At 40.8% G+C, this 27998-nt stretch overlaps 1 protein-coding gene across 1 annotated transcript; it reads right to left on the bottom strand.

Moving 5' to 3' along the window:
• Window positions 1-27457, bottom strand: LOC311044714 (NACHT, LRR and PYD domains-containing protein 3-like). Its single transcript, XM_084056469.1, has 12 exons — window positions 27397-27457; window positions 21250-21336; window positions 21095-21160; window positions 20613-20666; window positions 15994-16066; window positions 15213-15453; window positions 12716-12783; window positions 10468-12301; window positions 9308-9481; window positions 6053-6214; window positions 4698-4747; window positions 1-782 (listed from the first exon to the last, which is right to left on the bottom strand). Exons 1-12 carry the CDS (start codon window positions 27427-27429, stop codon window positions 214-216), a joined length of 3411 nt encoding a protein of 1136 aa, XP_083912595.1. The 5' UTR covers window positions 27430-27457; the 3' UTR covers window positions 1-213.
• Window positions 27458-27998: the final 541 nt, after the last annotated feature.

Raw genomic sequence — 27998 nt, 5'->3', positions numbered from 1 at the left:
TCAAAAAAAAATATATATATTTTATTTATTGGTGGCTTTGGACAAAACATTGGTGGCTATAGCCACCGAAGCCCACCCCTAATGACGCCACTGAGAAACACTGATTTACAGATTGAAGTACTTGTGGTAACCATGACAACCTGGACTCACTCAGACATGTTGAGTAACCATGACGACCTGATGTCACCCTCACATAGAGATTCTATCTCTGCTTTACATTACATTACATACACTTCTACAGTGTTTCTGCTCACACAGAAACACTGAGGAGTCAGCCCAGACATAGAACCCAGCATAGCGAGGTTCAGTGAATGTGTCCCTGAAGGTGTATAGGTGTATCAGAATGTCCTCTGATATTTTATAGAATGACAGAGTTCCAGCAGAACAGTCTAGATACACTGCTACTCTGTTAGATCCTCTAGAGGAACTGACAGGGAGGACAGTCTGCTTACTATTGTGTATGACACTGTACCTGTTACCTCTTCTACAGAACAGACTCCAGGACATGTCATTGTATCCAAGCCTACAGTGATTACCACTTCCTTTCCTGCTGATTCCTCTGTCAGTCACTGCTATAGAAACATAACTCCCCTCCCACTCTACCTCCCAGTAACGGCATCCAGTCAGACCCTCTGAACACAGAACCTGTCTCTGTACATCAAACCTGTCAGGATGAGGAGGATACTGATGAACCTGTTCATCCCATGTCACCTTCCTGTTGTTCTCATACAGAGAGAGGTCACAGTGTGTTGTGTTTGTGTCCAGTGTGAGAGGATGATAATCTGATGAGAAAAACAACACATTAAACATTAAACACATCATTCCCTGAGACACACACACACACACACACACACACACACACACACACACACACACACACACACACACACACACACACACACACACACACACACTCTTTAAATAATCATTATTTAACTATTTAAATGCTGTTCCCGGTCTTAATGGGTCTTAATGGTTTAAGTAAAACACCTGTGTCATTAAAACAAAAGAAAATCTTTGTCTATACAGAATTAGCACGATTTTTCAAAAAATAGCAGATCTACAAGCTCATAGCGCGGCACCGAGTGCCGCTCTATGAGCTCCCTGGAACAACATATTTTGATATGGGGGTCCGCAGCCAAATACATATCACTTTGGGGGTCCTTGACATGAAAAAGTTTGAGAACCACTGATATTACTATTATATTATTACGGGGCCAGAGCTCAGCTCTGGAACCGTATTGTTATTGGCAGTATTCTGTCACTTCTTCTTCTTCTTCTGCCACTTTTCGCAGTTCTGGCTGAACCGTGCAGTCGCTTTTTACGAAACTCGGCCATATGGTAGATGGTCATGAAAAACAATCAAGAAATAATTCTCACAATCTTTCGTCCAAAGGTGGTGCTATAGCACTCAATTGAAAATGGCAACTTTGAACAGGTACAACTCATGCCCTGTGACCTACAGCCATGAAACTTGGATACACATATGCGTCTCCTCATGCTGAACAACTTTCACACTCTGACTTTTGACCTCTGACCTTTAGATCTCCCACCATTTTGAATTATATGAAAAACAGTCATTGGCTCCTAACTTCTGCATTTTTTCACTTATGGAAAATCCGTTGGAAATTTTTGTAGGCAGTGGTCCAAAGTTCAAGTGTTAAACGTTTCGTGCAGATTGCTCAAAAATCCCAGGAGGAGATAGATTTTAACTATTACAGTTTTATGAAAAGTATTCATCTGTGCCTAAAACATACATGCAGACTCACATTTCTTTGAAACTTTGCAGAAATGTACAGGGTCATTCCAAATATCACTGAAACCAATCTTACTCCAATTGGCCAAAAGGGGGCGCTATAGCGATTTTCTGAAAAGGCAGACTTTAAACAGGCATAAGTCATGCCTCGTTTGGCCGAAAGTCGTGAAACTTGCTTACACATGTGCCTTGACTCATGAGGAACACACGTATCGATTTGACCATTAAGCTCCGCCCTTAGATTTTCCGCAATTTTGAGCAGTTTGAAAAATACTTGTTTTTGCCAGTTCTGGCTTAACCGTGCCGTCGCTTTTTACGAAACTCGGCCATATGGTAGATGCTCATGAAAAACTACCAAAAAATAATTCTCACACTCATTCGTCAAAGGGTTAAACGTTTCGTGCATATTGCTCAAAAATCCCAGGAGGAGATAGATTTTAACTATTACAGTTTTATGAAAAGTATTCATCTGTGCCTAAAACATACATGCAGACTCACATTTCTTTGAAACTTTGCAGAAATGTACAGGGTCATTCCATCGATTTTTTATAGATTTTAACTATTGCAGTTTTATGAAAATTATTCATCTGCCCCTAACACATACATGCAAGACTCACATTTCTTTGAAACGTTGCAGTAATGTAGAGAGTCATTCCAAATATCACTGAAACCAATCTCACTCCAATTGGCCAAAGGGGGGCGCTATAGCAATTTTTTGAAAATGCAAATTTTAAACAGGCAAAAGTCATGCCTCGTTTGGCCGAAAGTCGTGAAACTTGCTTACACTTGTGCCTTGACTCATGAGGAACACATCTATCGCTTTGACCAGTAAGCTCCGCCCTTAGATTGTCCGCAATTTTGAGCAGTTTGAAAAACACTTAAACCCAGGATTTTTCAGCTATTTGCGTGAAACTGTATCATCTGTGTGATCTCCTTTTTCACAGTTACTTGTCTGTTGGGCCAATGGCGTCTACCTTAAATGAATGCCTCACAATCTCAAGGTCGCCAGTTCAAGCCTCACTTGATGCAGACTTCATTGAAGTTGAATTGCAAACAACATAACTGTATCAATGAATACATGTGCAAATGGTAAAGATAACCTGAAATGCTTATTTGAGAGTACGTTTTTTCAACGTATGACATACTTCATTCTGAAAATAGCTGATCTACAATCTCACAACCTTTCATGGTTTGTGAGCTTGTAGATCGGCTACTTTCACTAGTTTTGGTTCTGAGGAGATGTACAATTTCTTCATTGGTAAATGGTTTGTGAACGAGTGATCTTAGTGTTAGTGAAACAGGGGCTTGGTTCATGAAAGAAGGCAAGAGTTTATGATCTTCAACAGACAATATCAGCCTCGACAAAGCTATAGCACTATAGGTAGTGTTGCAGCCTATTAGTCTGAAGGTTGAGAGTTCGAATCCTGTTAATGGCAGTAGGTTGAGATGTCCAATCAAACCATTATGTTTCCATCTCTCTCTCTCATCAATCTATTGTTTCCATGTCACTCTCTCTCTCTCTCTCTTCAATCTATTCCGTTTCCATGTCTCTCTCTCTCTCTCTATTCACTGGCCCCGTATTATCGCTGCTTGCAGCTATATTTATTATTATTATTATTATTATTATTATCATTATATTATAGCAACATACGTTTTTTCAAAAAAATTGATTTAGAAGACATTTGTAGAATCCCCCAGAGAAAAGATTTGAATAGCGCGGCACTCGGTGCCGCGCTATGAGCTTGTATATCTGCTATTTTTGAATAGCCAAAGAGATCTAAAAATGACACACAGGTGTGTTCCCGGTCTATATGGGTTAAGTAAAAGTATCAATACTGCAATATAAAAATACTCTGTTACAAGTTAAAGTCCGGAATTCAAAATATACTTGAGTACAAAGCACAAAAGTAAAAGTACTCATTATGCAGAACATCCCATTTCAGTTTTCAAATTTATAAAATGTACTAAAATCTTTTGAAAATAGCAGATCTACAAGCTCACAAGCTTGTAGATCTGCTATTTTCAAATGGCTTAAATGTATATGTGACTGAAGTGGTTAATATATGTTTTGTAATAATAATCAAAATCTACAAAGTAACTAGTAACTAAAGTTTTCATGTAATTGTAGTGGAGTAAAAGTACAATATTTGCCTCTGAGATGTAGTGGAGTAGAAGTAAAAGTACTGAAAACTAGAAATACTCCAGTTAAGTAAAAAATACCTTTAAATTGTACTTGAGAACCGTACATGATTAAATGTACTTAGTTACTTTACACCACTGAAAATAGCCGAACTACTAGCCAGTGCTTTGCGTGCGGGCGCCGAAATCCGTGCAATTCGTGCAACAATCTGGGCGGATTGTGTTAGTTTTCTTTTTGGTTTTTGGTTACTTTATTTCGGTTTTAGGGTTAGGGTTAGGTTATTTAATCCTTATTTTTGCCTGAGTGTACTGATTTATTATCAAATGCTGCACACATATATTATATATAATTTGCACAATTCCTAGAATTTCCCAGCATAACTTTTGGGAAGCCTTAGCCTACCCTAGCCTTCATTACCCGCCGCCTATGACCATGGTGATGTACCCGCTAAGAAGTGAACAACTAACTTGTAACGCTGAAACAGGGCTTCAGCTGAAGTTACCTCATTAACCCCTAAATCCAGCTTCATAGTTACTGTCCCATGGAAGACAAGACAATGACGGTGAGTTTCTTGATGTCCAATAAACAAGGTCCTGTTTCAACTATGTGACATTTGTTAGCAATGTTTGTTGTGTTTGACAAAGTACAATGTGAAAGAAAACCAAACCAAATGAAAAATGCAACAATGTTGCAACAAACCCCTGAATCGCACAGAGTCAACCAAACCATACATTAGGTACTGTAGGTGTGAATCTGCCCTAAAAATCTATGTATAAAATGTCAATATTGACAGATACTCACATCCTTTAATGAGATGAGGATTGAACCGATCTTCTCCACCATGTGTCACTCTGTAGGAAGTAGAACAGCAACAATGCATCAATGTCTGTCTAACACAACGTCTCCACTACCTGACACTATTATTATTAGTATTATTATTATTATTATGTACACTACAGTGTTTCTCCTAACATTATCCTGACCAGGCAGCTCATCCTGACAAACTAACTGCCTTCCCTCGCTATGTCTTTGTAGTTCATAACTGAGGACCTCCCGTTATGTACTCAAGTAATAATTTTCTTATTATATTTTATATTTTCAATTTGCAGTACTTTTACTTCTACTTCACTACACCTCAGAGGTAAACATAGTACTTTGACTCCACTACAATTATTTGAAAACTTTAGTAACTCGTTACATTCTAGGTTTTAGTATCACTACAAAACATACATTAACCACTTCAGACCTACATATACTCAAGCTATTTGAAAATAGCCGATCTACAATCTCACAACACGTGGCAATAGGACACATTGTGAGCTTGTAGATCAGCTATTTTCAAAATACTTTTATACATTTTGAAAACTTATGAAATGGGACATTCGGCGATATAAGTACTTTAACTTTTGTTACTTTAAGTATATTTTGATGCCAATACCTTTGTACTTTTACTCAATAGAATTTTGAATACCAGACTATATTTAAATTATGTAATCAGCAGAATGTGGGTGTTAATTCTGTGTTCTTTCTATGAAATTTGATATATTTCAAGGCAATCAAATGCTACAGCTTGGAATGTAAACCTAGGACCTTTCTGTGCAGAGACATAGAGACAGGGGGGGGGGGGGCATTTATTTGTGTACAGTACAACACAGAGAGATGTTGAACATGAGATATGATTAGATAGAGGCTACAGTGATTGTGACGGCTATGCACTATGTTGAATATCTCTCCTTACAATGTGATGTTTCTGTGCTCTCTTTATCTAGTCACTTAAAGGCACACAGCATAGCACTGTGTTTTACGCATAGTGTGACCTTGGTCTTAAAGGGAATGACAACCGATACTCTGATTGGTTTGATTAATGTAACAAAATAACTAGTCTTCGTGTGATATAATGTGTGTGTGGCCACCTTTATGTCTCCTGAAGAATAGTTCATTGGATTATTCTGCCGTGGGCCGACACCACTACAAAGACTTTGGTGTGCGTAGCATTCCTGTGCATAGTGGTTACCAACATTAGAGCCCAGAGGATTAGAGCCCAAACCACACCTGTGAATAATCTAGCGTGTAGGGCCATTACCCCTACACACCATTACCCCTACACGTGAACAATCTAGCGCGTAGGCGTGGAAAACAGTGCCAAGTCTACTTACTGGAGATTCTTCAGCCCAGAGAGAGAGAGCAGCTTCTTCATTCCTGACTCAGTCACCATGTTTAGACTCACGTCCAATTCTCTCAGATGGAGGGAGGGATTAGAAGTTAGAGCTGAGGCCAGAACTTCACAGCATCTCTCTGACAACCAGCAGTTTTTCAATCTAAGTATGAGAGAGAGAGAGAGAGAGAGAGAGACACACACACACACACACACACACACACACACACACACACACACACACACACACACACACACACACACACACACACACACACACACACACACACACACACACACACACACACACACACACACACACACACACACACAGAGAGACAGAGAGAGGAATGATTACAAATGAATAAAATACAGTATTCCTGGATAGAGAACCATCTATTAAAGGAGCTAATGGCTATCACTTTACCTTCTGTTTAGAATCAAGCACTTTCTATAGTCGTTTTGGATTAAATAACGCTGTTTATCCAGACATGCATAGTGTGAACACACAAGGCTATCAGTTGAGCTGTGCATTTAATAGTGAGTGGTACTTTTACACAGTAGACTCAGTAAACTGTTATTGTAATAATTGGTACTCTTACACTCCCTCAGTAAACTGTTATCTTATCTTACTACTATAATTGACAAAAGCTCTGAAGTTCGTCCGGGATTCGCAAGCACAGGATCACTCCACATGCCTCCAAGACCCGCCACAGACTGTTGATCAGAGCTCTGGCTATTATTTAGGCATCTTACCCCACCTCCATCAGTGATCAGACTATGTTTTAGGCATCTTACCCCACCTCCATCAGTGATCAGACTCTATGTTTTAGGCATATTACCTCACCTCCATCAGTGATCAGACTCTATGTTTTAGTCATCTTACCCCACCTCCATCAGTGATCAGACTATGTTTTAGACATCTTACCCCACCTCCATCATTGATCAGACTCTATGTTTTAGGCATATTACCTCACCTCCATCAGTGATCAGACTCTATGTTTTAGACATCTTACCTCACCTCCATCAGTGATCAGACTATGTTTTAGACATCTTACCCCACCTCCATCAGTGATCAGACTCTATGTTTTAGGCATATTACCTCACCTCCATCAGTGATCAGACTCTATGTTTTAGACATCTTACCTCACCTCCATCAGTGATCAGACTGTGTTTTAGACATCTTACCCCACCTCCATCAGTGATCAGACTCTATGTTTTAGGCATATTACCTCACCTCCATCAGTGATCAGACTCTATGTTTTAGTCATCTTACCCCACCTCCATCAGTGATCAGACTCTATGTTTTAGACATCTTACCTCACCTCCATCAGTGATCAGACTCTATGTTTTAGACATCTTACCTCACCTCCATCAGTGATCACACTCTATGTTTTAGACATCTTACCCCACCTCCATCAGTGATCAGACTCTCGGCTTGATTGATTTTCTGATTTGCCTATCAGACCCTCAGCCTGATCTGGCAGGTTGCCATAGCAACCAGATACATGAAGTTTGACCTATTTTGACCTTGACAGCAGGTGGGCCGTGAGGTTGGGAGGTTGGGACTAGAGGTTAGGGCCACAAAGTGTATGAATTGGTACTCTTACAGTCCCTCAGTAAACTGTTATTGTATTAATTGGTACTCTTACAGTCCCTCAGTAAACTGTTAGTGTATTAATTGGTACTTTTACAGTCCTTCAGTAAACATATTGTATTTTACTTCAAAACGTTTCTTGTAATGGTTAAGAGATGCAGCTTCAGAACACACAAGACCTCCAGTTTGAGGATATTGTTTGGCAGAATTATGATGTGTAAGTCAAAAAGAACGAGATGAAAACACATGGACACAGTATGGAGTCTCTGCTCTTTAGAATGAGATGAACAGACACAGTATAGAGTCCCTGCTCTTTAGAATGAGAAGAACAGACACAGTATGGAGTCCCTGCTCTTTAGAATGAGATGAACAGACACAGTATGTAGTCCCTGCTCTTTAGAATGAGATGAACAGACACAGTATGGAGTCCCTGCTCTTTAGTTCCAAACTTTTAAAGGTCACACACATGTTCTGTAACCCATTAAATCACTGCATAACACCCTCTCACTCCTTTCTATTCTGAGGTGAGATACTCCCTCTAGTGTCCATTACAATGAACTGCTTTAAGATGAATAACTATGGTTCATTACATGATACATTAGTTGAACTTACATTGTACACTGAAACAGATCTCAAAGTCACTCTTTTAGCACAAACAAATGCAAAGTTGATTCGGACAATATAGAACATCACAAAACCCAGTACCGTTTAAAAAAAACGTTAAAAAGTTAACTTCCTGCAAATTTTTACATTTTTATTAGGAAGAAAACCCGGACTGGATCCGTGGATCCAGATCTTCAAATACTAAAATCAACAGGAAGTTAACATTTTTTATAACAGTACTGGGTTTGGTGATATTGTCTGAATCAGCTTTGTTTGTGTTTGTTTATGTGCTGAAAGAGTGACTTTGAGATCTGTTTCACCGTACAATGTAAGTCAATGAGGAGATTTTTTTAATTATCCATTTCTAATCATAGCAAGGTAACTGCATAAGTCCAACACCCAAAAATGTGTGAGTTATTTTACTTTTGTACTTGAAGTATATTTTGATGCCAATACTTTTGTACTTTAACTATATACTGCCAATACTTTTGTACTTTAACTATAGCCTATACTGCCAATACTTTTGTACTTTAGGGCGACAGTGGTTCAGGGGTAGAGTGGCCGCTCGGCAACCAGAAGGTTCCCAGTTTAATCCCGGGCTCCCCCAGAGTCAGTGTAGAAGTGTCCTTGATCAAGACGCTGAACAGCTAATTTCTCCCAATGAGCAGGTTGGTGCCTTGCATGGTTTCCTCCTCCATCAGTGTATGAATGAATGGGTGAATGTAATGCACAATCATTGTAAAGTGCCATGGATAAAGGCACTATATAAATGCACCATTTAACTCAAGTGATATTTTGAATACAGGCCTTTTATGTATTTTTATATGGTGGTATTGCTACTTTAACTTAATAATAATGTGGTAAATGTGGTATCTCAGCATAAAGACTACATATATTAGTCACTGTATCTTATCAATATTATGGTCAGTGTGGATTACCATGATTTCAACCCTAACCACACTCTTCAAATAAAGTACCACCATCATAACTACATTATAATCACTTACTATAACAGAACTGATACAAATCAAAATAAAGATTGTACATTTATCTGACCTGAGAATGTCCAGACAACAATGTGGACTCTTCAGTCCAGCACAGACGAGTTCTAGTCCGGAAACCTCCAAGCCGTTTCCGCTCAGGTCCAGTTCTCTCAAATGTGAAGGATCAGAGTTGAGAGCTGAAGCCACAACCTCAATGTGTTCCTTTCTGAGGTCACAGCCAACAAGTCTGTAATTACAGATTAAATGTAAAATCAGAGATGAACAAAACAGATCAGTGATGTTCACTGTCAAGGAGGTTCCCTGTGGTGCTGCCTGAAATGTTGTTTTCTGGACAAGTAAATAAGCGGCCGTGATTAACACAAATTTAACTGAAATGTGCTCATAACTTTCCACTGTTCTCATTTGATTACAATACAAACATTAAATAATAAAAACGATCACAACACGCTGCTGTTGCTCCACTCTGTGGCAGTGAAGTGAAGAAATGTTCTGTCAATAGATGAACAGCTTGTACGACCGCATGTCATTTGTTTACATACTTTGGTTCTCTTAACAAAGTGCTGTGTGAACGCTAACCAGACCAAATATAAACATGTGGTCCTTGATCAGAACCTTTAAAGCAAACCTTGTGTGTGAAAGGCATCTAAAATATCTTCTATCTGGTTCTTCAGACATTAACACGCTGTCAGTAAGAAGAACAGATGGAGAGTTGTCTCTAAACTGGAATGTGTATTGATGTATGAAGTAACTTGTAAACCTAAGTTATGACCAAGCTCATTGTTTAAAAGAGCATCCTCTGTACACCCCTTAACTAATGGTATGATCAATTTCTCATTGCGAACGCGTTCGCCCAAGTGGTTGCGAACGCGGAAGGAGACGCGGCGAAGCCGCGCCTCCGCCCAAGTGGAGCATACTATGAAACTCTGCTCTCATTGTGTCTCTGTCTGTCTGTGTGCAATTTAATTTATTTTTATTTTGAATGAAAGGAGTATATGGGTTAATGGTGCTCTAACATGTTGACATTCACATGACTACTAGCCTCGATCTCCAGGCTTTTACTTTTTATTTTTGCTCAAAAATAAAAAGCCTGGGCCAGCGAGTTGGTGTTCCGCGCATAGGAAGTGTTTAATTTCCTTAACCAACCGGAAATTTTGAACCCACCCCTCTATGCCAGATATCAGACACGCTAGGGCAGTCTACATGACTACTAACCTTGCTGTTGAGCAGTTCCTCACAGCAGGGACCAGGTTCCATCGCGCCCTCTCTGATGTGTTGCATTTCTGCAGGTCCAACACCTCCAGAACCTCCTCTGACATCTGCAGCAATCTGACCAGAGCTGAACACTGGATCTCAGAGAGTTTCTTTCCTGACTCCAGGTACTGTTGAATCCCATGACTTACTGAGTGGGCCTTCATCTCCATCAAACATTGGAAGATGTTGATACATCTGTCAGGAGAGCCACTGCAGGGATCCATCTCCTTTAGGTTGGTGATGGCTCTCTGGATCTCCTGTGGACTGTTCTCTGTCTGACCCAGCAGGCCTCCTAACACTCTTTGGTTGGACTCCAGTGAGATTCCATGAAGGAAGCGGACAAAGAGGTCCAGGTGGCCACTTTCACTCTGCAGGGTTTTTTCAATTGCAGCCTTCAGGAAGTCAGACAGGGAACTGTTGCTTTTGAAATCATCATTGTTCAGGAATGCTTTCAGTACCTCCATGTTCTTCTGTGTAAAACAGTCAAACAGGTAAACTGCAGCCAGAAACTCCTGGATGCTCAGATGAACAAAACAGTAGACGGTTTCATGGAAGAAATGACTGTCTGGTTTGAAGATCTCTGTGCACAGTCCTGAGTCCACTGGACCCTCTTTAATATCAAGATGACATTTCTTCAGGTCTTCTTCGTAGAAAATGAGCCGGCCTTTCAGCAGATGTTCAAAAGCTAGCATGCCCAGCTTCAGAAGAACTGCTTTATCAGCCTCTGTGAGTTTCTGTTGATTCTCACCATGCTTTAGCCACTTCCTCTTTGTCTGGACAAAGATGAAGTGGCTGTAAATCTCAGCCAGGGTCTTGGGAAGCTCTCCTTTCTCATCTGTCTTCAACACGTCCTGCAGAACGGTGGCAAGGATTGAACAGAAGACTGGGGTTTCACACATGATGTGGAGGTACTTTGATGCTTTGATGTGTGAAATGGTTCTGCTGGCCTGCTTCTCATCTACGATTCTCTTCCTGATGTAGTTCTCCTTCATTTCATCAGTGAATCCTTTCACCTCTGTCACCATGTCAACAAAGCCATCAGGGATTTGTTTGGCTGCTGCAGGGCGTGTGGTTATCCAGATTTGAGCACAGCGAAGCAGTCTCCCTTTGATGAGGTTGACCAGCAAAGCTTCCAGTGAGGTGGCCTGGGACAAGTCCTTAGAGCATTCATGGTGGGTTTTGAAGTCTAAGGTAATGTGGCTTTCATCTAGCCCATCCAGGACAAACCGAACTTTGCAGGGACTCTTGTCGTAATTAGTATCTCCTGACATCTGCAGCTTGGTGAAGATGTCATTAAGAGCTTCTTCTGAGATGCATTCATATGTGGGGTTGCATTCATGAATTAGCTGAGCCAAACTAAACTTTCGCCCCTTGAACAAATTGAGCTGGCGGAATTGGAGCACGAATGTGAGATGGGGATCTTGATCTTTTTTCTTTGCCCAGTCAGAGACAAACTTGTGTACGAGAAAGGTTTTGCCAACTCCTGCTTCGCCAATGGACATCACTGTTCTCATGCGTTTGTTTTGTCCAGAAGGGTGTTTAAAGATTTCGCTGAGTTGGATCTCCTGCCCTGCTGTCTTCCTCTCCATCTGTGTGACCTCAGGTGACCTACTGATCTCTGTGTCATTCACACGTGCGATAGTGAGACGCGTGTAGCATTCTTCAAAATCCTTCTTATCCGCCCTTTGGACTGTCCCGTCTGGTACACACGTAAATGGATCCTCAACGTTTGTTTTAAGCTTGTCTTGGTAGTGTGTAATAGGATGTGTATCTTTTAGTTTTTTCACCAGGAAATCTGTAAGGAACAAAGCGATTCCTTTAGATATTGAGGGAAATTATGTCGGCATGATGTGTTAACATAATGAATAACAAAATATTTTCGCTTGACATTATTACTACTATATTTCTGTCTAGATCTTTTATACTTTACTTTGCTTACTTTACATTACTTTACTCCAGCTGGTTTGTACAAACCTGAGACCCATGTTTACAAAACATGATCTGACATGTCTGATGCAACATTGCTACATGCTACCATTATCAGAAACATGTTAACTGTAATGCAATGCAATGTAATGTAATTGAGTGCAAGTGTCATGTAAGTTTATTGTCCAAGGGAAACATAATGGAATTCAACAGTTACAATAGCAGATATAAACCATCATGAAATGTCTCCATTTAGAGTCAATAAACTTTAAACAGCACTGACCTGGGTCAGATGTAGATGCTGCTTTGGGTTGTGTTGCACTGAGTGATGGAGGAGAAGGCTGAGGACACCTGTTTTGAAATTGATTGATGATTGAATACTTTATTAGCATTTTAAACCAATAATAAAATCACAAGAAAGTACAGTTCAATACAAGGTCTGTTAAGGGGATTTTAAACCCAAGAAAGCCTATGGCTTGTTTTCATTGGGGTCCTTTGTACTCAATTCATCGAAACATTTAATGCCATACACTACTATGCAAAACATCATGTAAAACTATGTACAGTAAACAGTTCGAGGGGGTGGGGGTGGGGGGGGGGGTCTAGGCTTTGAATTTCACAGGGGCCAGTTTTGAATTGCAGCCTCCTGCCAGTTCTCTTTCAGGGCCGTTTTGAAGGAGAGTAGGGTTTTACACTCCTTCACGACCGTATATAAATCTAAGAATTCTACATAAATACTATAGGCTCTATAGGACCGTATATAAATCTAACAATTCTATATAAATACTATAGGCTCTATAGCAGTGGTTCTCAACCTTTTTACAACAAGTACCACCTCAGATTTTATCTGTCATTCCAAGTACCATTACCGCCGCGCGCGTGCACGTTTGGCATCGTGCGCGCGCGAAGCGCGCGTGCGATATTTTGCGCGCGCGCAGCGCGCGCGATTTTTTGGGCGGTTATTAGCGGTTATTGATGCTTTTTGGGCGGGTTTAGGATGGATTTAGGGCAGTGGTTTTCAACCTTTATCATGCCAAGGACCCCTAAATTGATAAACATTCGGCCGTGGACCCCCATTTGAAAATGTTTTGTGCCAGGGACCCCCAGAAGCAAAGATATCAGTTCATTTTCGCTTAAAAAAAAATATATATTCAAAGATATGCAACACTTTTTCAAGGTTTTTCCAAAAATAGCAGATCTACAAGCTCATAGCACGGTGCCTGCTATTTTTGAATAGCCAAAGCTAAGTGGTTAAAAATGATTGTGACGCTATTAACTCATGTCCAACTTGACCATACTGTACAATACCAAGTACATTTTCAAAAAGCCAAAGTTTAAATGGGGCTGAAGCGGTTTATGTATGTTTTGTCATAATAATTAAAATCCACAAAGTTACTAGTAGTAACTAAAGTTTTCAAATAATTGAGGTGGAGTAAAAGTATAATATTTGCCTCTGAGATGTATTGGAATAGAAATAAAAATATTGCAAATTGGAAATACTCCAGTCAAGTAAAATTACCTTAAAATTATACTCAAGTACAGTATTTGAGTACATGTACTTAGTTACTTTCCACCACTGTCAGCATTAGATAAGATGAATTACTCACCTTCTGAAAAGATGAAAGAAAACACACTTTTGTTCCATAGCCCCACATTGTCTTGGTTTCAGAGATCATGGTTGTAAATATGAACTTTTGCCACAAAGTCTTTATATTCCATAATGTCCCATGACCCACGTCCGTGTTATTGACATTTTGACGATGCACGTTAGTCAAGTGGAGCTGTGTTCCGTGAGCAGAAAGCTGTCAAGTGGCCTCCAGAAAATAAATCTGGTTTCCTTTCAAAACGATGTGCATTTCAGAATAAGAGGTTTTTTAAAACTCTATCCTTGTAATGTTACAATTCAACACACGTTTTATTTTGAAATCATACTACTGGAAGTAGAAGTACCCAGGTAGCCTAGTTGAAACTACTTAACTTCACGCGAAAGCAGCTGTTTATGCGGAACGGGGGAGAAAAAAAAAAGTCAGACAAACAGTGGGGGGAAATCACGGATCTGTGAGAGTGTCCCGTCGTCCCGTTTGACTTTTTCTTAACGGAACGGCGTTCCGCCACCGAATCTTTTACCGGAACGCCGTTCCGGACCGTGCCGGCCCACTTTCACCCCTGCCCTTCACCGTGTTTGTTTTGATCGTGGCTACCAGTACCGGCGCATTCAAAGTAACAGCCAGGAAATGCGCTGTTCCCACACTGACAAAGTGTTCAACAAAACCTTTTTTAAATTAAATTTGAGTGATATTATGGTAATGTTATTTCCATTCAAAGTAGTATTTCGATAGTTTTATTATGTTTTCATATATATAATTTTTTTTTTTCATTTCCCCCCCCACTTTTTTCATTTTTGGGAAGATTCTTCCGCGTACCACCAAGGGGGGGCTCAAGTACCACCGGTGGTACGCGTACCACAGGTTGAGAACCACTGCTCTATAGGACCGTATATAAATCTAAAAATTCTATATAAATACTATAGGCTCTATAGGACCGTATATAAATCTAACAATTCTATATAAATACTACAGGCTCTATAGGACCAAACATGTGTCAATAACTGGAAATAAATGTAGTATTAGAGAAGACTATGAATAAATGTGTTTGTCTCTTTAAGCGTAAAGTTAGCAAACAAACACACCATGGCCTGAAAAGCTACATTCATTTGTACACAATGTTGTCATTGTCCTCCAAGACTTTTGGAGAAATAAATGTAAAGGACAATTGCTTACAGATCATCTAGGAGGCACTTCTCATGTTCTTCTAGACCTTTGTAGAAAGTGTTTTTGGATGTGCTGGAGTTCAGGAGTGTATAGAGTTTCCTCATCATATTCTGACTGGTATCCTTAGACGTCACATTATTGTAGCCCTCTTGGGTGATGACCTTCTCTTGAAGGAGCAGATCCAGGATGGGATCGACCATGATCACTCTCTCAATCAGTTTAGACCGGTGTTGATCAACAAAGAGACTCGCTGAAGATATTTAAGTGGAATGAAAATTTGTATTGTTGGTTAAACTTTATCTCTGTGGTCAAAACTTATTTAATCATGCTTCTGAACATTCTATGCTTTAACTACTTAAACACTAAACTTTTTTGTCCGGGGTCCCACAGGGCTCCTTAGTAGGTCTGCTAGTATTTCCTTCTACACCAAATGTTCTCACAATGTGTCGCAACACGCTTGTATTTTAGTGTTTGTATAGGAATGGCTCAGTTTTTGCCATTTGATATAGTTTGTATACACAGCCTACTAGTTGTTTGTTAAAACAAGTTTCATAATCATTGGAACAAACAACAAGCATTACAGTATATAACATATACCAAATGTCAGTTGGAAAGTTATCCTATACATGGAATGTTAGATCTATTTTAATAGTATGTAGGATATGTATGACATGTTTTAACACAGTACTGTATGTGAATCACTTAAATGCATACTACAGACTACAGGTAAATAGTGTGAACAGACCAGACAGTTTCATCAGTTTATTGAAGACACCTATTCTTAGCTCACCTTCATCTTTAGAGACGCCTCTTCTTGTTGACCTTAAACTTGACATTGGAGGGTCAGCGTCTGTGTCTTCATGCTGGTCATGACAGGATATTATATAAACATTTTATAATGAACAATATTGCTGAACTTTGATGAGGTAAAACAAAACAAGAGAGAAAAGTGCTCCTAGGAGCACAGGTCCCCGCCAGGTCAGGTAGATTATTGAGGGCCAGCAATGTTGGGAATTCGCCAATCAGGATGGAATGTGAAACATCTGACAGATCAGACGGATCCGTCTTGATCACTTGACTAAAGAGTTAATGTGTACCGATTTGCATGATGGTTGGACAACATTTCGATGGCCAAAACGCAAAACCTCCTAAGTGCAAATTTCATGATTTTCAGATTTCACTGTGGATGAGGACTATAGGCTATGCTGCACATGCTCAGTCTGTCTGCAAGATAGTCCCGCCCCTCATTTTGTCAGAAAAGTCATTTGACTAAAAACTCCTATCTTGTTCAGTGCCAATTAGTGCTAAAATGTTGAAGCGCAAAACCTCTTATCTGCACCAGAACTAGTTGAGCAGCAGACAGAGCTGAAACTTTAGAATTCTGTGTTATGTAGACCATCTAAATGTCTTTCAGTTTGTACTAATCAATTATTTTCAAAATAAAAAAGTGTCTTCCACCCTTACTATTTAAGTATTTGTTAGTAACTGTCAAGTTAATTGCATTGCCTTGTTGATTGCTAATGATTAGTGTCAGGTGGTGAAACTTTTATCACACCAAGAGTGTGAGTTGATCAAAAATGTGATTGGTAATACTTGTTACAGTACTGTAGAATGTCTTGATCTCAAAATGAGCATTAAAAAAACATTATTTATTAATTTGTAAGCCTAACTGTTTCTAGGTAAAAACCTCCTATGTGCATCTATGTAGATAGGAGGTAATTTTTAGGTATAGATAGGAGGTTTTGGCGTTGAACATTTTGAACTTGTGGTTAGAGGTTGTCATTGCTGCTTAGATGTGAACATTCATGTTGTGATTTTTTATTAAATGCAGATCAAAATCACACGTGAACACCGTGGCAGCCAACAACCCTGTGAGAATATTGTGTTGTGTCGGTTGGGGGGTATGAGGGTATGGGGGTGGGATGGGGTTTGGAGTTATGGGGTGTGGGAGGTTTGGGGTGGCGGTTGGGGGGTTATGGGGTGGGGGGTGCATGAGGGCTTGGGTGGGTGGAGTTTGGGGGTTGTGGTGTGTTGGTTGGGGGCATGGGGACCGGGGGTGTAATGGATTGGATGGGATTTGGGGGTACGAGGGTATGGGGTGGGATGGGGTTTTGAGTTATGGGGGTTGAGAGGTGTGGGATGGCAGTTGGGGGGTATGGGGTTTGTGGGAGTGGGGGAGTATTGCAGGTGGTGGAGTTGGGGGGTAGAAGGTATGGGGGGGGTTTTGTTGAGGGGGGCATAGGCAAGTTAGGCCAGATCATATAGGATAGGGTCTTTGCGATGCGAGAGTGTGGTCTAGCCAACACCAACTCGGGACTCCTGAAGTGGAATGGGGTTTTGAGTTATGGAGGTGGAGAGGTGTGGGCTGGCAGTTGGGGGGGTGGGGTTTGTGGGAGTGGGGGAGTATTACAGGTGGTGGAGTTGGGGGTAGAGGGTACGGGGGGAGATTATGTTGAGGGGGGCATGAGTCAGTTAGGCCGGATCATATAGAATAGGGTCTTCGCGATGCGAGTGTGGTCTAGCCAACACCAACTTGGGACTCCTGAAAAGCTGCCCTCCACACTCTCCTATCTAGCATCAGGGTTTTGAGCTCTACAGTGTTGTTGGCTAAGCTGTTACGCCGAAGTGCATCTACGTAGGTGGTGCACTTCCTGTCTTTCCTGGCTTTGCCCTGGGTTGGCTCCCATAGTGTCAGTTTGCTTGCCATTAGTTACAGTATGGGTGCCTGACGCAGTGCCCTGCCTCATCCTTCTCTCTCTGACTTTGTCTGTGACACATGGTAGGTTCCCGTAGAGGACCACATTTCTGATTTGGTCCGTCCATGTGACTCCTAGTGCCATTCATAGCATTCTTGTGCAGACTCCATCCAAGGCCCTTTCCTGTTGTGCTGTGATGGTCCATGTCTCAGCCCCATACAGCAGTACTGACTCAACTGTAACTATATGAACAGCCGCCTCTTGAGGTCTTCTCCCATGTCTGATATCCACACTCTCCTCATCCCATGCAAGGCATTCCAGTCAAGTGCCCCCCGGACCTTCAGGTCCTGCTCCATTGAAGCAGTCCAGGCCCAGGTTATTTGAAGGACTGCCTCAAGTCCTGGACTGAGGCACTACCTGGACTGCCTCAAGTAGCGTGTCTCCATCATCTGAACCATCTTCTCAGGAACTCCGTAGGCCTGGAGAATGTTCATCAGTTTCCCCCGGTGGATGGTGCCAAAAGCGTTTTTGGAAGTCATGAAGGTGATCACCACTGAAAGATTCATCTCCTACTCCTTCCAGTATCCTCCTCAGCACCAGTATCTGCCCGTCTGCTGTTCGCTCTGGGCGGAAGCCGTTCTGCGAGTTTCTCAGTACAGGGTCTAAGATGGGTCTAAGACGGTTGAGGATCATCCTGTGGCGACTTGTGAGCTCAGGTTAATGCCTTGGAGGTGTCCGTCTTGGTGAGGTCGCCTGACTTTGGTACTGGATCGATGATCATTTTGCTCCACAGCTTCGGCAGCTCACTAGACGTGTGTGCTTGATGAAATCCAACACCACCTCGTCTATGGGCACATACATCAGAACCTCTGCTGTCACTCCATCCTCCTCTTGCCTCACTTGATAGTAGCCTTGGCCCTCTGGTACTCATCCATGGTAAATGATCCATGATCTGGTATGGGAAGGTCATGGAAGACAAGAGCATCGGATCATCCTCTTCTTCTGCTGGTACCATGTTTCAACTCGTTCCTCTGCGCTTTCTCCCCAGATCTTGGAAGTCTGAGAAGAGCTTCTGCCAGAAATTTCATTGATGAGCTTCCAGCTCTTGCCATGCTTTGTTTAACATGCACCTTTTTAATGTCCCTGATCTTTTGGGTCAGCTCCTGTTTTTCGAGTTGCATACACTTGGTATAGCTCCTCCTTCCTCCGCTTATATTCCTCCCTCAGACCCTCTCCTTTTTGGTCAGCGACAAAGCCCCTGTGTGCTGCTCTCATCTCCTCCCTGGCTTTGGTGATTCTAGGGTCAAGGCATCCGTCTTTCCTCCTTGCTTATAGGCTCTTTAAGACATTCAATGATCTTACATACTATTCCACTATCCACACTGGACACAAGGTTGGTGATCCAGTTGTATGAGTTAGGGGAGTTGGAGGGCATGAGGGTCTGGGGGGTGTAGTGTGCTGGTTAGGGGGAATGGGGGTTGTGGGAGTGGGGGGGTATTTCAGGTGGTGGAGTTGGGGGTAGAGGGTATAGGGGGGATTATGTTGAGGGGTGCCTGGGCCAGCTGTTTTCTAGTCCACCTAATTGTATTCCTGTTGTCCTTTTTGTACATTTTATTTGTAAGCACTTTCATTTTAGATTCTTGTTGTGAGCATTGCCCTGCAAACTTTGTTTTGTTTTTGAATAAAATAAAAAAGCATTCAATGCAACTCAAGTGGTGTGTTCTATCGTGTTACGCTGTATACAGTGCAGGTTTTTTTGGAAGAAGGCGTATACAGTCTAGCCTACTAACCATTCCATCCATTGAAAACGCACTAGCGTATACCCACAACCACGTGCATTTCGTGCAGGGAATGATTATCGTATACCTCAACAACAAAAAAAACTAGACCACACCACTGATGCAACTGTTTTCAGCTGTAAATGTATGTATTTGCAGCTAGTACTATTTGTCATTATGTAGTTAAGCAGTCACTTTACATTGAATGCAAAAGCTCCTATCTGCAGAATTATCCAGGAAAAGTGGGGAAAAACCTCCTATCTGCATTTGCAATATGAAATCAGTGTAATTAACATATAATAATGTAATATAGTCCAGACATCCAGAAACGGTGTATTATGTGATGGGTTTCATAAAAAAATAGCATTGTGCAAAAAAAATACAACATTTTGTAGTTTTCTTTTTCATTTTCCCAACAATGAACATTTTTCAGATAGGAGGTTTTGCGTTTTGGCCATCGATTTGTAGGAGTAATATAAAAAAAGAAATGTGCAAAATCGGCCTCCTGCCAGTAGCTACAGAGCTACCTTGTATGCTGCCAGTAGCTATGGATCATATTGGATATAAATATTCTGTGACTAGTTGAAAAGGTAAGAGAAACCAAACATTCATGTATTTAATCTAACAATGAAAATAGAGTTTGAATACAATTAATATCAATTATCCAAATACTGAATTAAGCAACTTAAAAACTGTCTGGGGTCAAACACAAAACCTCTGAGAGTGTACACATGGAACCAAATGGACCCTTACAGGTCTGTAACTCTGAGAGTGTATAATGGAACAAAATGGACCCTTAGGCCTACAGGTCTGTAACTCTGAGAGTGTATAATGGAACCAAATGGACCCTTACAGGTCTGTAACTCTGAGAGTGTATCAATAATGTTCACATCATTTGTGTGAAGGAAAACACATTTAAATATATTTAACTGTACCTTATTCTTCTTCTTCTTCTTGTCATGTTCACTTCCTGATGAGCTGGGAGGAGTCTGGGAGGCAAAGCAGAGAGCCAATCACAGTTAGTCTTTCACCTCCATGTTCAACCCTGTCTGTCTGTCTGTCTGTCTGTCTGTCTGTCTGTCTGTCTGTCTGTTAGCTAAAGTAGTTAATACAGCATCACAATCATTTTAACTACTTTAACCATATTTTATACTATGAAAACAATTGTAGATATACAAGCTCATAGCGAGTCATGCTATGAGCTTGTACATCTGCTATTTTTGAAAAATCTAGAAAATTGCAAATCTTTGAATATAGATATATTTTTATAGTCTTTGGTTCTGGGGGTCAATGGTCAAATGAATTCTCCTTTTTGTTTGAGAACCACTGATATTATTATAGCAACATTATTTTGTAGAATCAGCCTCAGGTCTTAATGGGTTAAAGTGGCTGAGCTTAAAGAGGGCAGCCATTTTACTTTTTTCTTCTTCCTTTTCTTCTTCTTGTCTCCTTCACTTGAACAGTCCGTACCGGAACCAGAGTCCTGCAAACACACAATGTGTCACATGTTTAACTGTCTATAATTTTTATGTCATTTTATCAAACCATCAAATGTTTTTTTTCTTTCATTACCGTCTTCTGGTTCTTCTTCTTACTCTTCTTCTTCCTTGTCTTCTTCTTCTTATTCTCATCAGCATCGCTGTCGGAACAATCTGAATCCTAGATGACATTCCAACAGCAGCATTAACTTGATCCTACATTAAAGGACTAGTTCACCCAAAAGTGACTTTTTTTCTATCAATTACACACCCCATGAACGAAATTGTGCACTCGCGCGAAAAATTGCCAGATTTTGTTAGTTTCTTTTCGGTCTTTGGTTACTTTATTTTGGTTTTATAGGGTTAGGGTTATGTTAAGATTATGTTATTTAATTCCTATTTAAAAAAAAGACCCATAAGCCCCCTACAGCCTATGGGTAATCCGGCCCTGGATGCTGTGGTATAGCCTCTGATCAAAAAGAAAAAAATGACCCCTCAGTTTTATCTGCCATTTGCCATTCCTGTCTAAGGTCCTGGAAATGTCCCTCTCTCTTGCCTCTTGGTCTCGTGTGAACCTAGGACTTCTCCGGTACAAAATGTATTGTCCAATGAGAGTCAGAGGTGGGCGTGGGGATCCCTTAGGATTGGTTTAGGTAATGCTAATCCCCTCCCCCTTGTAATCGCCGACACATGGAGTCAATGTTTGTTTTTAAAACTCTAAATGGGTTGGCTCCCCTGTCCCTCGCTGATCTAGTTTCCAGAGCCTTGAGGTCGGCTGACCAGGTGCTGCTGGAGGTGCCGACCGTACCCACGAAAGTAACCAGGGGTAACCGGGCCTTTGCGGTGGCTGCCCTCAGGCTGTGGAATGACTTACCCTTACGTGTCAAAGCTGCCCAGTCGTTAGTGATTTTTAAATCCTTATTAAAGACTCATTTCTTCTCCCTGGCTTTCAGTGATAACTGAAGCAGCCCTGTCTCCACCTGTTGGTGCTAATGTTTGTTTGTCTGTGCTTCATTGTATATTATTGTCTGCTTACATTGCATTGTTTGCTTCCTGTTTCTGGTTTTTGTTTTTACCTGTACAGCACTTTGGTTGACCTGGTCATGTTAAGTCTGCTATATAAATAAACATTGATTTGATGACCTGATCGTCAAAAGATTGGCTTAGGAATGTGATAAAAACAAATAAATACACTTGTTTTGGCCAGGGAGAGAGCATGACAGAAGGGGGGGATGTATACACATTCAGAGCTTAAATCGACATGTAAATATGACATAAATGCATTCATGTGTAACTGAAATCAAATATCTGTCCAGGGCCACCGAGAGTTCCCCGAGTTAGCCAAAATGGCTAATAGTAAGCTAATAATTTAAAAAATAAAATGAGCTTGTATATCGACAAGCTTTACAAATCAAAACTTCACTTTCATGAACACTTTCTATGTGAATTAATAGCTTAATGTTTAAACTGTGAACTGTATCATCCAAGACAACAGGTTATACAGGAATGCAATGGTACTCCAGTGTAATTGTGATGGACATAAAAAAAAATATCTTCAGTATTGATTTATAAGAGGCCAATTTGCAGGTGCTCAGATTTTGTTTACTAAAGAGCTAGAGATACATGGAGACTCCTGTTCAGGGGCACAGCCATGGGGCCTGGCCCACCTAATCAATTTAGCAAAAAAAAACTATAGCAATGATTACAATGTAACAGAGAGGTCATCTATTACTTCATGCATGTATGTTTACAAATGTATTGTAACCTGATGTTTGAGCACTTTAGATTTTTACACAGTGTAATTTGCACAGTCATGACCCATTTGGGTCATTTTGTCATGTAAAGTACAGTATAAGCCAGTAGTGAAAAGGGAAAATGTGGATTTATAAATTAACATCGTTAATGTCAAATTTGCAAATTGCAGGCGGCCGCCGGGACGTGAGGAATACGCCGGGAGGATTACCGTCGGAGGCCGCGCGACGTGCGATTCGAATTCAGTGCCGATCGGATCCCGCGTTCGTGACACGCACGGTTTTGATTTGAGGAAATAGGCCCCTCCCACTAAAGAAACAGGCCCCTCCCACAAATGTAGCGGGCCAAAGACATCATCATGTCACTCCTGAGATCACTTGCTTTTCTTTTTGAGAGAACTGATCCCCCCAAATATCATGTTTTTGCATCAAACGGTTACATTTTGCGCATTTGTGGCGCCCCCTATGGATCAAAGTGGAAATGCTTTTGGGGATTCGTTGAGTAAACCACCCTTGACATGTGATTCAAATTTGGGATTGATTGGACGTTTCATTCGTGATTTTTGGCATTCTTTGTAAAACGGGCCCCTCCCACTAACTTTGGAAGCCAATTACAGACAAACGGTAACTATCAAAATGCCGTTTGGATAGGTTTATCGCTAGGGTCCAGAGATCATGTGTACCGATTTTTGTGAAATTTGGATAAAATATGTGGGAGGAGGAGCTAAAAGTGTGTTTTGAAGAAAATTCAAAATGGCGGAAAATCTATCCAGATGCAAATGGGTGCGGCCTATATGGGGAGTTGCGTCATGACCCAAGGAATCCAGTGGTAAATATTATTTCATTCTACAACCTACGGTTCGAAAGTTATAGACCAAAAGGTAAAGTGGGCTGTTATAGCGCCACCATGTTTTATTGATAATTTGGCAATAAACTGTGAACCTCCCCTCCAAGTTTTTTTTAACTCTAGCCTTTACGGTTTCTGAGAAAGAAATACTTGAATTTGAGTTTTTTCATTTTCCCATTAAAGTGGATGGGGATATTTAATGCACAAATAAATCAATATCAATTAAACTATGTAACCAATCTCTTAGCAAAATACAAACAGTCTATTCCCGGTGAAGCCGGTCATTTTGACATATGGCACGAAATTTGGAAAAAAAAACTTGGGAGAAATAGCGAATACTAAAAAAGTTTATCTAGAATAAAGTCGGTAGAGTACAATAGTCTGGTTGCCCTGTTAGGGCAACCACACTAATTAATAACAGCATTTTTATGATTTCCTTTTTTAATATGAATAAGAACTTTAGTGTCAACTTTCTAATAACTGTTCCAGCCTGGGGGCTGGATGGATGGCGCAGTGTTAAACTATTTAGGTACTAGCCTATAATAGCTTGTAGATTTGCTAAGTTTCGCCATAAAAAAGAAAAGAGAACTAGACACGTCGCAATTCTGGGAAATTGCAAAGTGTGGTTGCACCGACGCCGGTCGCGGGTCGCGGGTCGTGGCCACCGGGACTCGAGGAATACACCTGGAGGAATACCGTCGGAGGCCGCGCGACGTGCGATTCGAATTTGGGAATTTGTGACACGTGACGTTTTGATTTGAAGAAACAGGCCCCTCCCACAAATGTAGCAGGCCAATGACATCGTCATGTCACTCCTGAGATCACTTGCTTTTCTTTTTGAGAGAACTGATCCCTCCAAAAATAAGTTTTTTTTGTCAACCGGTTACATTTTGCGCATTTGTGGCGCCCCCTATGGGTCAAAGTGGAAGTGCTTTTGGGGATTAGTTGAATAAACCATCCTCGACATGAGATTCGCGTTTTTAGGCATTTTTTGTAAAACGGGCCCCTCCCGGTAACTTTGGAATCCAATTACGGCCGAACGGTATTGACTATCACTTGGATTTGTTCATCGCATGGGTCCATAGATCATGTGTACCGATTTTTGTGAGATTTGGAAAAAATCTGTAGGAGGTGGAGCTAAAAGTGTGTTTTGAAGAAAATTCAAAATGGCGGAAAATCTATCCAGACGGAATGGATTCCGTCTGGATATGGGGAGCTGCGTCGTGACCCAAGGAATCCAGGGGACAATATTTTTTTATTCTACGACCTACGGTTCAAGAGTTATAGGTCAAAAGGTAAAGTGGGCTGTTATAGCGCCACCATGTGGTGAAAAAAATACTTGAATGGGAGTTTTTGCAATTCCCATTAAAGTGGATGGGGAAGGCCTGGGCCGCAGAGTGGCGGTCCAGGCACCCTAGGCTGCAATGCCAGCCTGAAAACGTGTCGCGGGTTCGACTCCCGATCCCGACGACCTTTGCTGCGTGTCACCTTCCCATCTCTCTCCCCATTTCCTGTCAGCCTACTGTGATCTATCAATAAAAGGCATAAAGCCAAAAAAGAAAAAAAAAAAAAGTGGATGGGGAAGTTTTAACTAATAAATCAATATAAAAAAATCTATCCAGACGAAAATGGGCATGGCCCAAATGGGAAGATGCGTCGTGACCCAAGGAATGTAGGGAAAAATACATTTAGATTTTACGACCTACGGTTCAAGAGTTATGAGCCAAAACGGCCACTATGTGGCCGAATGATATCATTATTTTCATTAATAATTTCACACTAAATTATGAACCTCCCCTCCAAGTCTTGTAACTCTAGCCCTTACGGTTTCTGAGAAAAAAATACTTGAATTTGAGTTTTTTCATTTTCCCATTAAAGTGGACGGGAAATTTAATGCACTAATAAATCGATATCAATTAAACTATACAACCTATCTCTTAGCAAAGTACAAGCCATGAAGGCCCGATGAAGCCAATCATTTTGACATATGGCACGAAATTGGGGAAAAAAAACTGTGGGAGAAATAGCGCGATGAAATAAAGTTTATCTAGAAAAAAGAATAAAGAAGAAGAAGAACAAACACGGTAGAGTACTATAGTCTGGTTGCCCATTCGGGCAACCAGACTAATGAAGTGTTCACTCAAAGACACCCCTGAATGCAAGGATCCAAGATACTGAAGTTTTAAAGTCTGACTAGCGAATGTCTACAATGCATGTAAACACACTGCACTCTGGTCTTCAGTTAGTTTGGTTTGTAAATATAAACTAGACGCGTCGCAATTCAGGGCAATTGCAGAGTGTGGTTGCGCCGACGTCGGTCGCGGGCTGCGGCCGCCGGGACTCGAGGAATACGCCGGGAGGAATACCGTCGGAGGCTGCGCCAATTACATTGTTGCGTCTGTCATGAGATCGCTTGCGTTTCATTTTGAGAGGATCGATCCACTTTGAAATAATGTTTTTGCATGAAACGGTTACATTTTGCGCATTTGTGGCGCCCCCTATGGGTCAAAGTGGAAATGCTTTTGGGATTAGTTGAGTAAACCACCCACGACATGTGATTCAAATTTGGGATTGACTGGACGTTTCGTTTGCGTTTTGGGGCATTTTTGGTAAAACAGGCCCCTCCCACTAACTTTGGAAGCAATTTGCGGACGAACGGTAAGGACTATCAAAATGCCGTTTGGATATGTTTACCGCATGGGCCCAGAGACCATGTGTACTTATTTTTGTGAAATTTGGACAAAATATGTGGGAAGAGGAGCTAAAAGTGTGTTTTGAAGAAAATTCTAAATGGCGTAAAATCTATCCTGACGCAAATGGGCGTGGCCTATATGGGGAGTTGCGTCATGGCCCAAGGAATCTAGGGAAAAGGACATTTTGATTTTACGACCTACGGTTCAAGAGTTATAGGCCAAAACGTAAAGTGGGTTGTTATAGCGCCACCATGTGGCTGACTGGTGTGATTCTTTTTAAAATAATTTTACAATAAACTATTAACCTCCCCTCCAAGTCTTGTAACTGTAGCCCTTACGGTTTCTGAGAAAAAAATACTTGAATGGGAGTTTTTGCAATTCCCATTAAAGTGGAAGGGGAAATTTAATGCACTAATAAATCAATATCAAAAAATCTATCCAGACATAAATGGGCTTGGCCTATATGGGGAGTTGCGTAATGACCCAAGGAATCTAGGGAAAAAAAGATTTTTATTTTACGACCTACGGTTCAAGAATTATAGGCCAAAAGGTAAAGTGGGCTGTTATAGCGCCACCATTAGGCCGAATGGTGTATTATTTGTTTCAATAATTTGGCAATAAACTTTGAACCTCCCCTCTAAATCTGGTAACTCTAGCTTTTACGGTTTTTGAGAAAAATTTTTTTTCACTTTTCCATTAAAGTGGATGGGGAAATTTAATGCACTAATAAATCAATATCAATAAAACTATGCAACCAATCTCTTAGCAAAGTACAAGCACAGGATTCCTGGTGAAGCCAGTCATTTTGACATATGGCACAAAATTGGGAAAAATAAACTGTGGGAGGAATAGCGATTAGAAAAAAAGAAAAACGTTTATCTAGAAAGAATAAAGTATCTAGAGAACAATAGTCTTGTTGCCCATTCGGGCAACCACACTAATAAACATACCTTTGACTCAATTTTTCTTCTCTTGGACTCCATTTGACTTCCTGGCTTCTTCTGTTAACAAGTGACAACAACAACAACATTTATGCTGACTGTGTACTTTTGGTCATTCATGTATGCTTATGTCTGTCTCATGTATTTTTCATGGATTACATATATTAGGGGGGCAAGCATGCTGTGTGTAAACTTCTTCTTCTTCTTCTTCTTCTTCTTCTTCTTCTTCTTCTTCTTCTTCTTCTTCTTCTTCTTCTTCTTCTTCTTCTTCTTCTTCTTCCGTGCAGTCATTGTTTTTTTTTCTTTACAAAACTCTGCACTATGGTAGAGGGTCATGAACAACTACAGATAAATGAATCTCACAACCATTGGCGATATAGCACTCAATTGAAGAGTGGAAACTTTGAGACGTTTGACCTACAGCCATGAACATGTATATCCACCTAAGGAACAACTTCGCCACTTTGACCTCTGACCTCTGACCTTTAAATCTTCCACCATTTCGAATGATATGAAAAACTGTTACGTTTGAACTTCTTTTAGGATTTTTGAACAATCTGCACAAAACTTTCTACACACAAACTTTGCACCAATATCTAAAATTATTCTTG

This window comes from Gymnoscopelus microlampas (genome assembly GCF_963454915.1).
Source record: "Gymnoscopelus microlampas genome assembly, chromosome: 5".
In the NCBI taxonomy this organism is placed as follows: Eukaryota; Metazoa; Chordata; class Actinopteri; order Myctophiformes; family Myctophidae; genus Gymnoscopelus; species Gymnoscopelus microlampas.
Note: the sequence above shows the minus strand (reverse complement) of the source record. Positions and strands in the feature narration are given on the sequence as shown.

What these genes read in the sequence shown, in the direction of transcription:
- LOC311044714 (XM_084056469.1), bottom strand. Translation starts at nt 27,429, where the DNA reads ATGGAGTCCAAGAGAAGAAAAATTGAGTCAAAG. An exon ending in AGGCGTCTCTAAAGATGAAG is followed by an intron (nt 15,454 to 15,993) that starts GTGAGCTAAGAA and finishes AAATATCTTCAG; the next exon opens with CGAGTCTCTTTGTTGATCAA. An exon ending in AGGAACTGCTCAACAGCAAG is followed by an intron (nt 9,482 to 10,467) that starts GTTAGTAGTCAT and finishes CTGTAATTACAG; the next exon opens with ACTTGTTGGCTGTGACCTCA.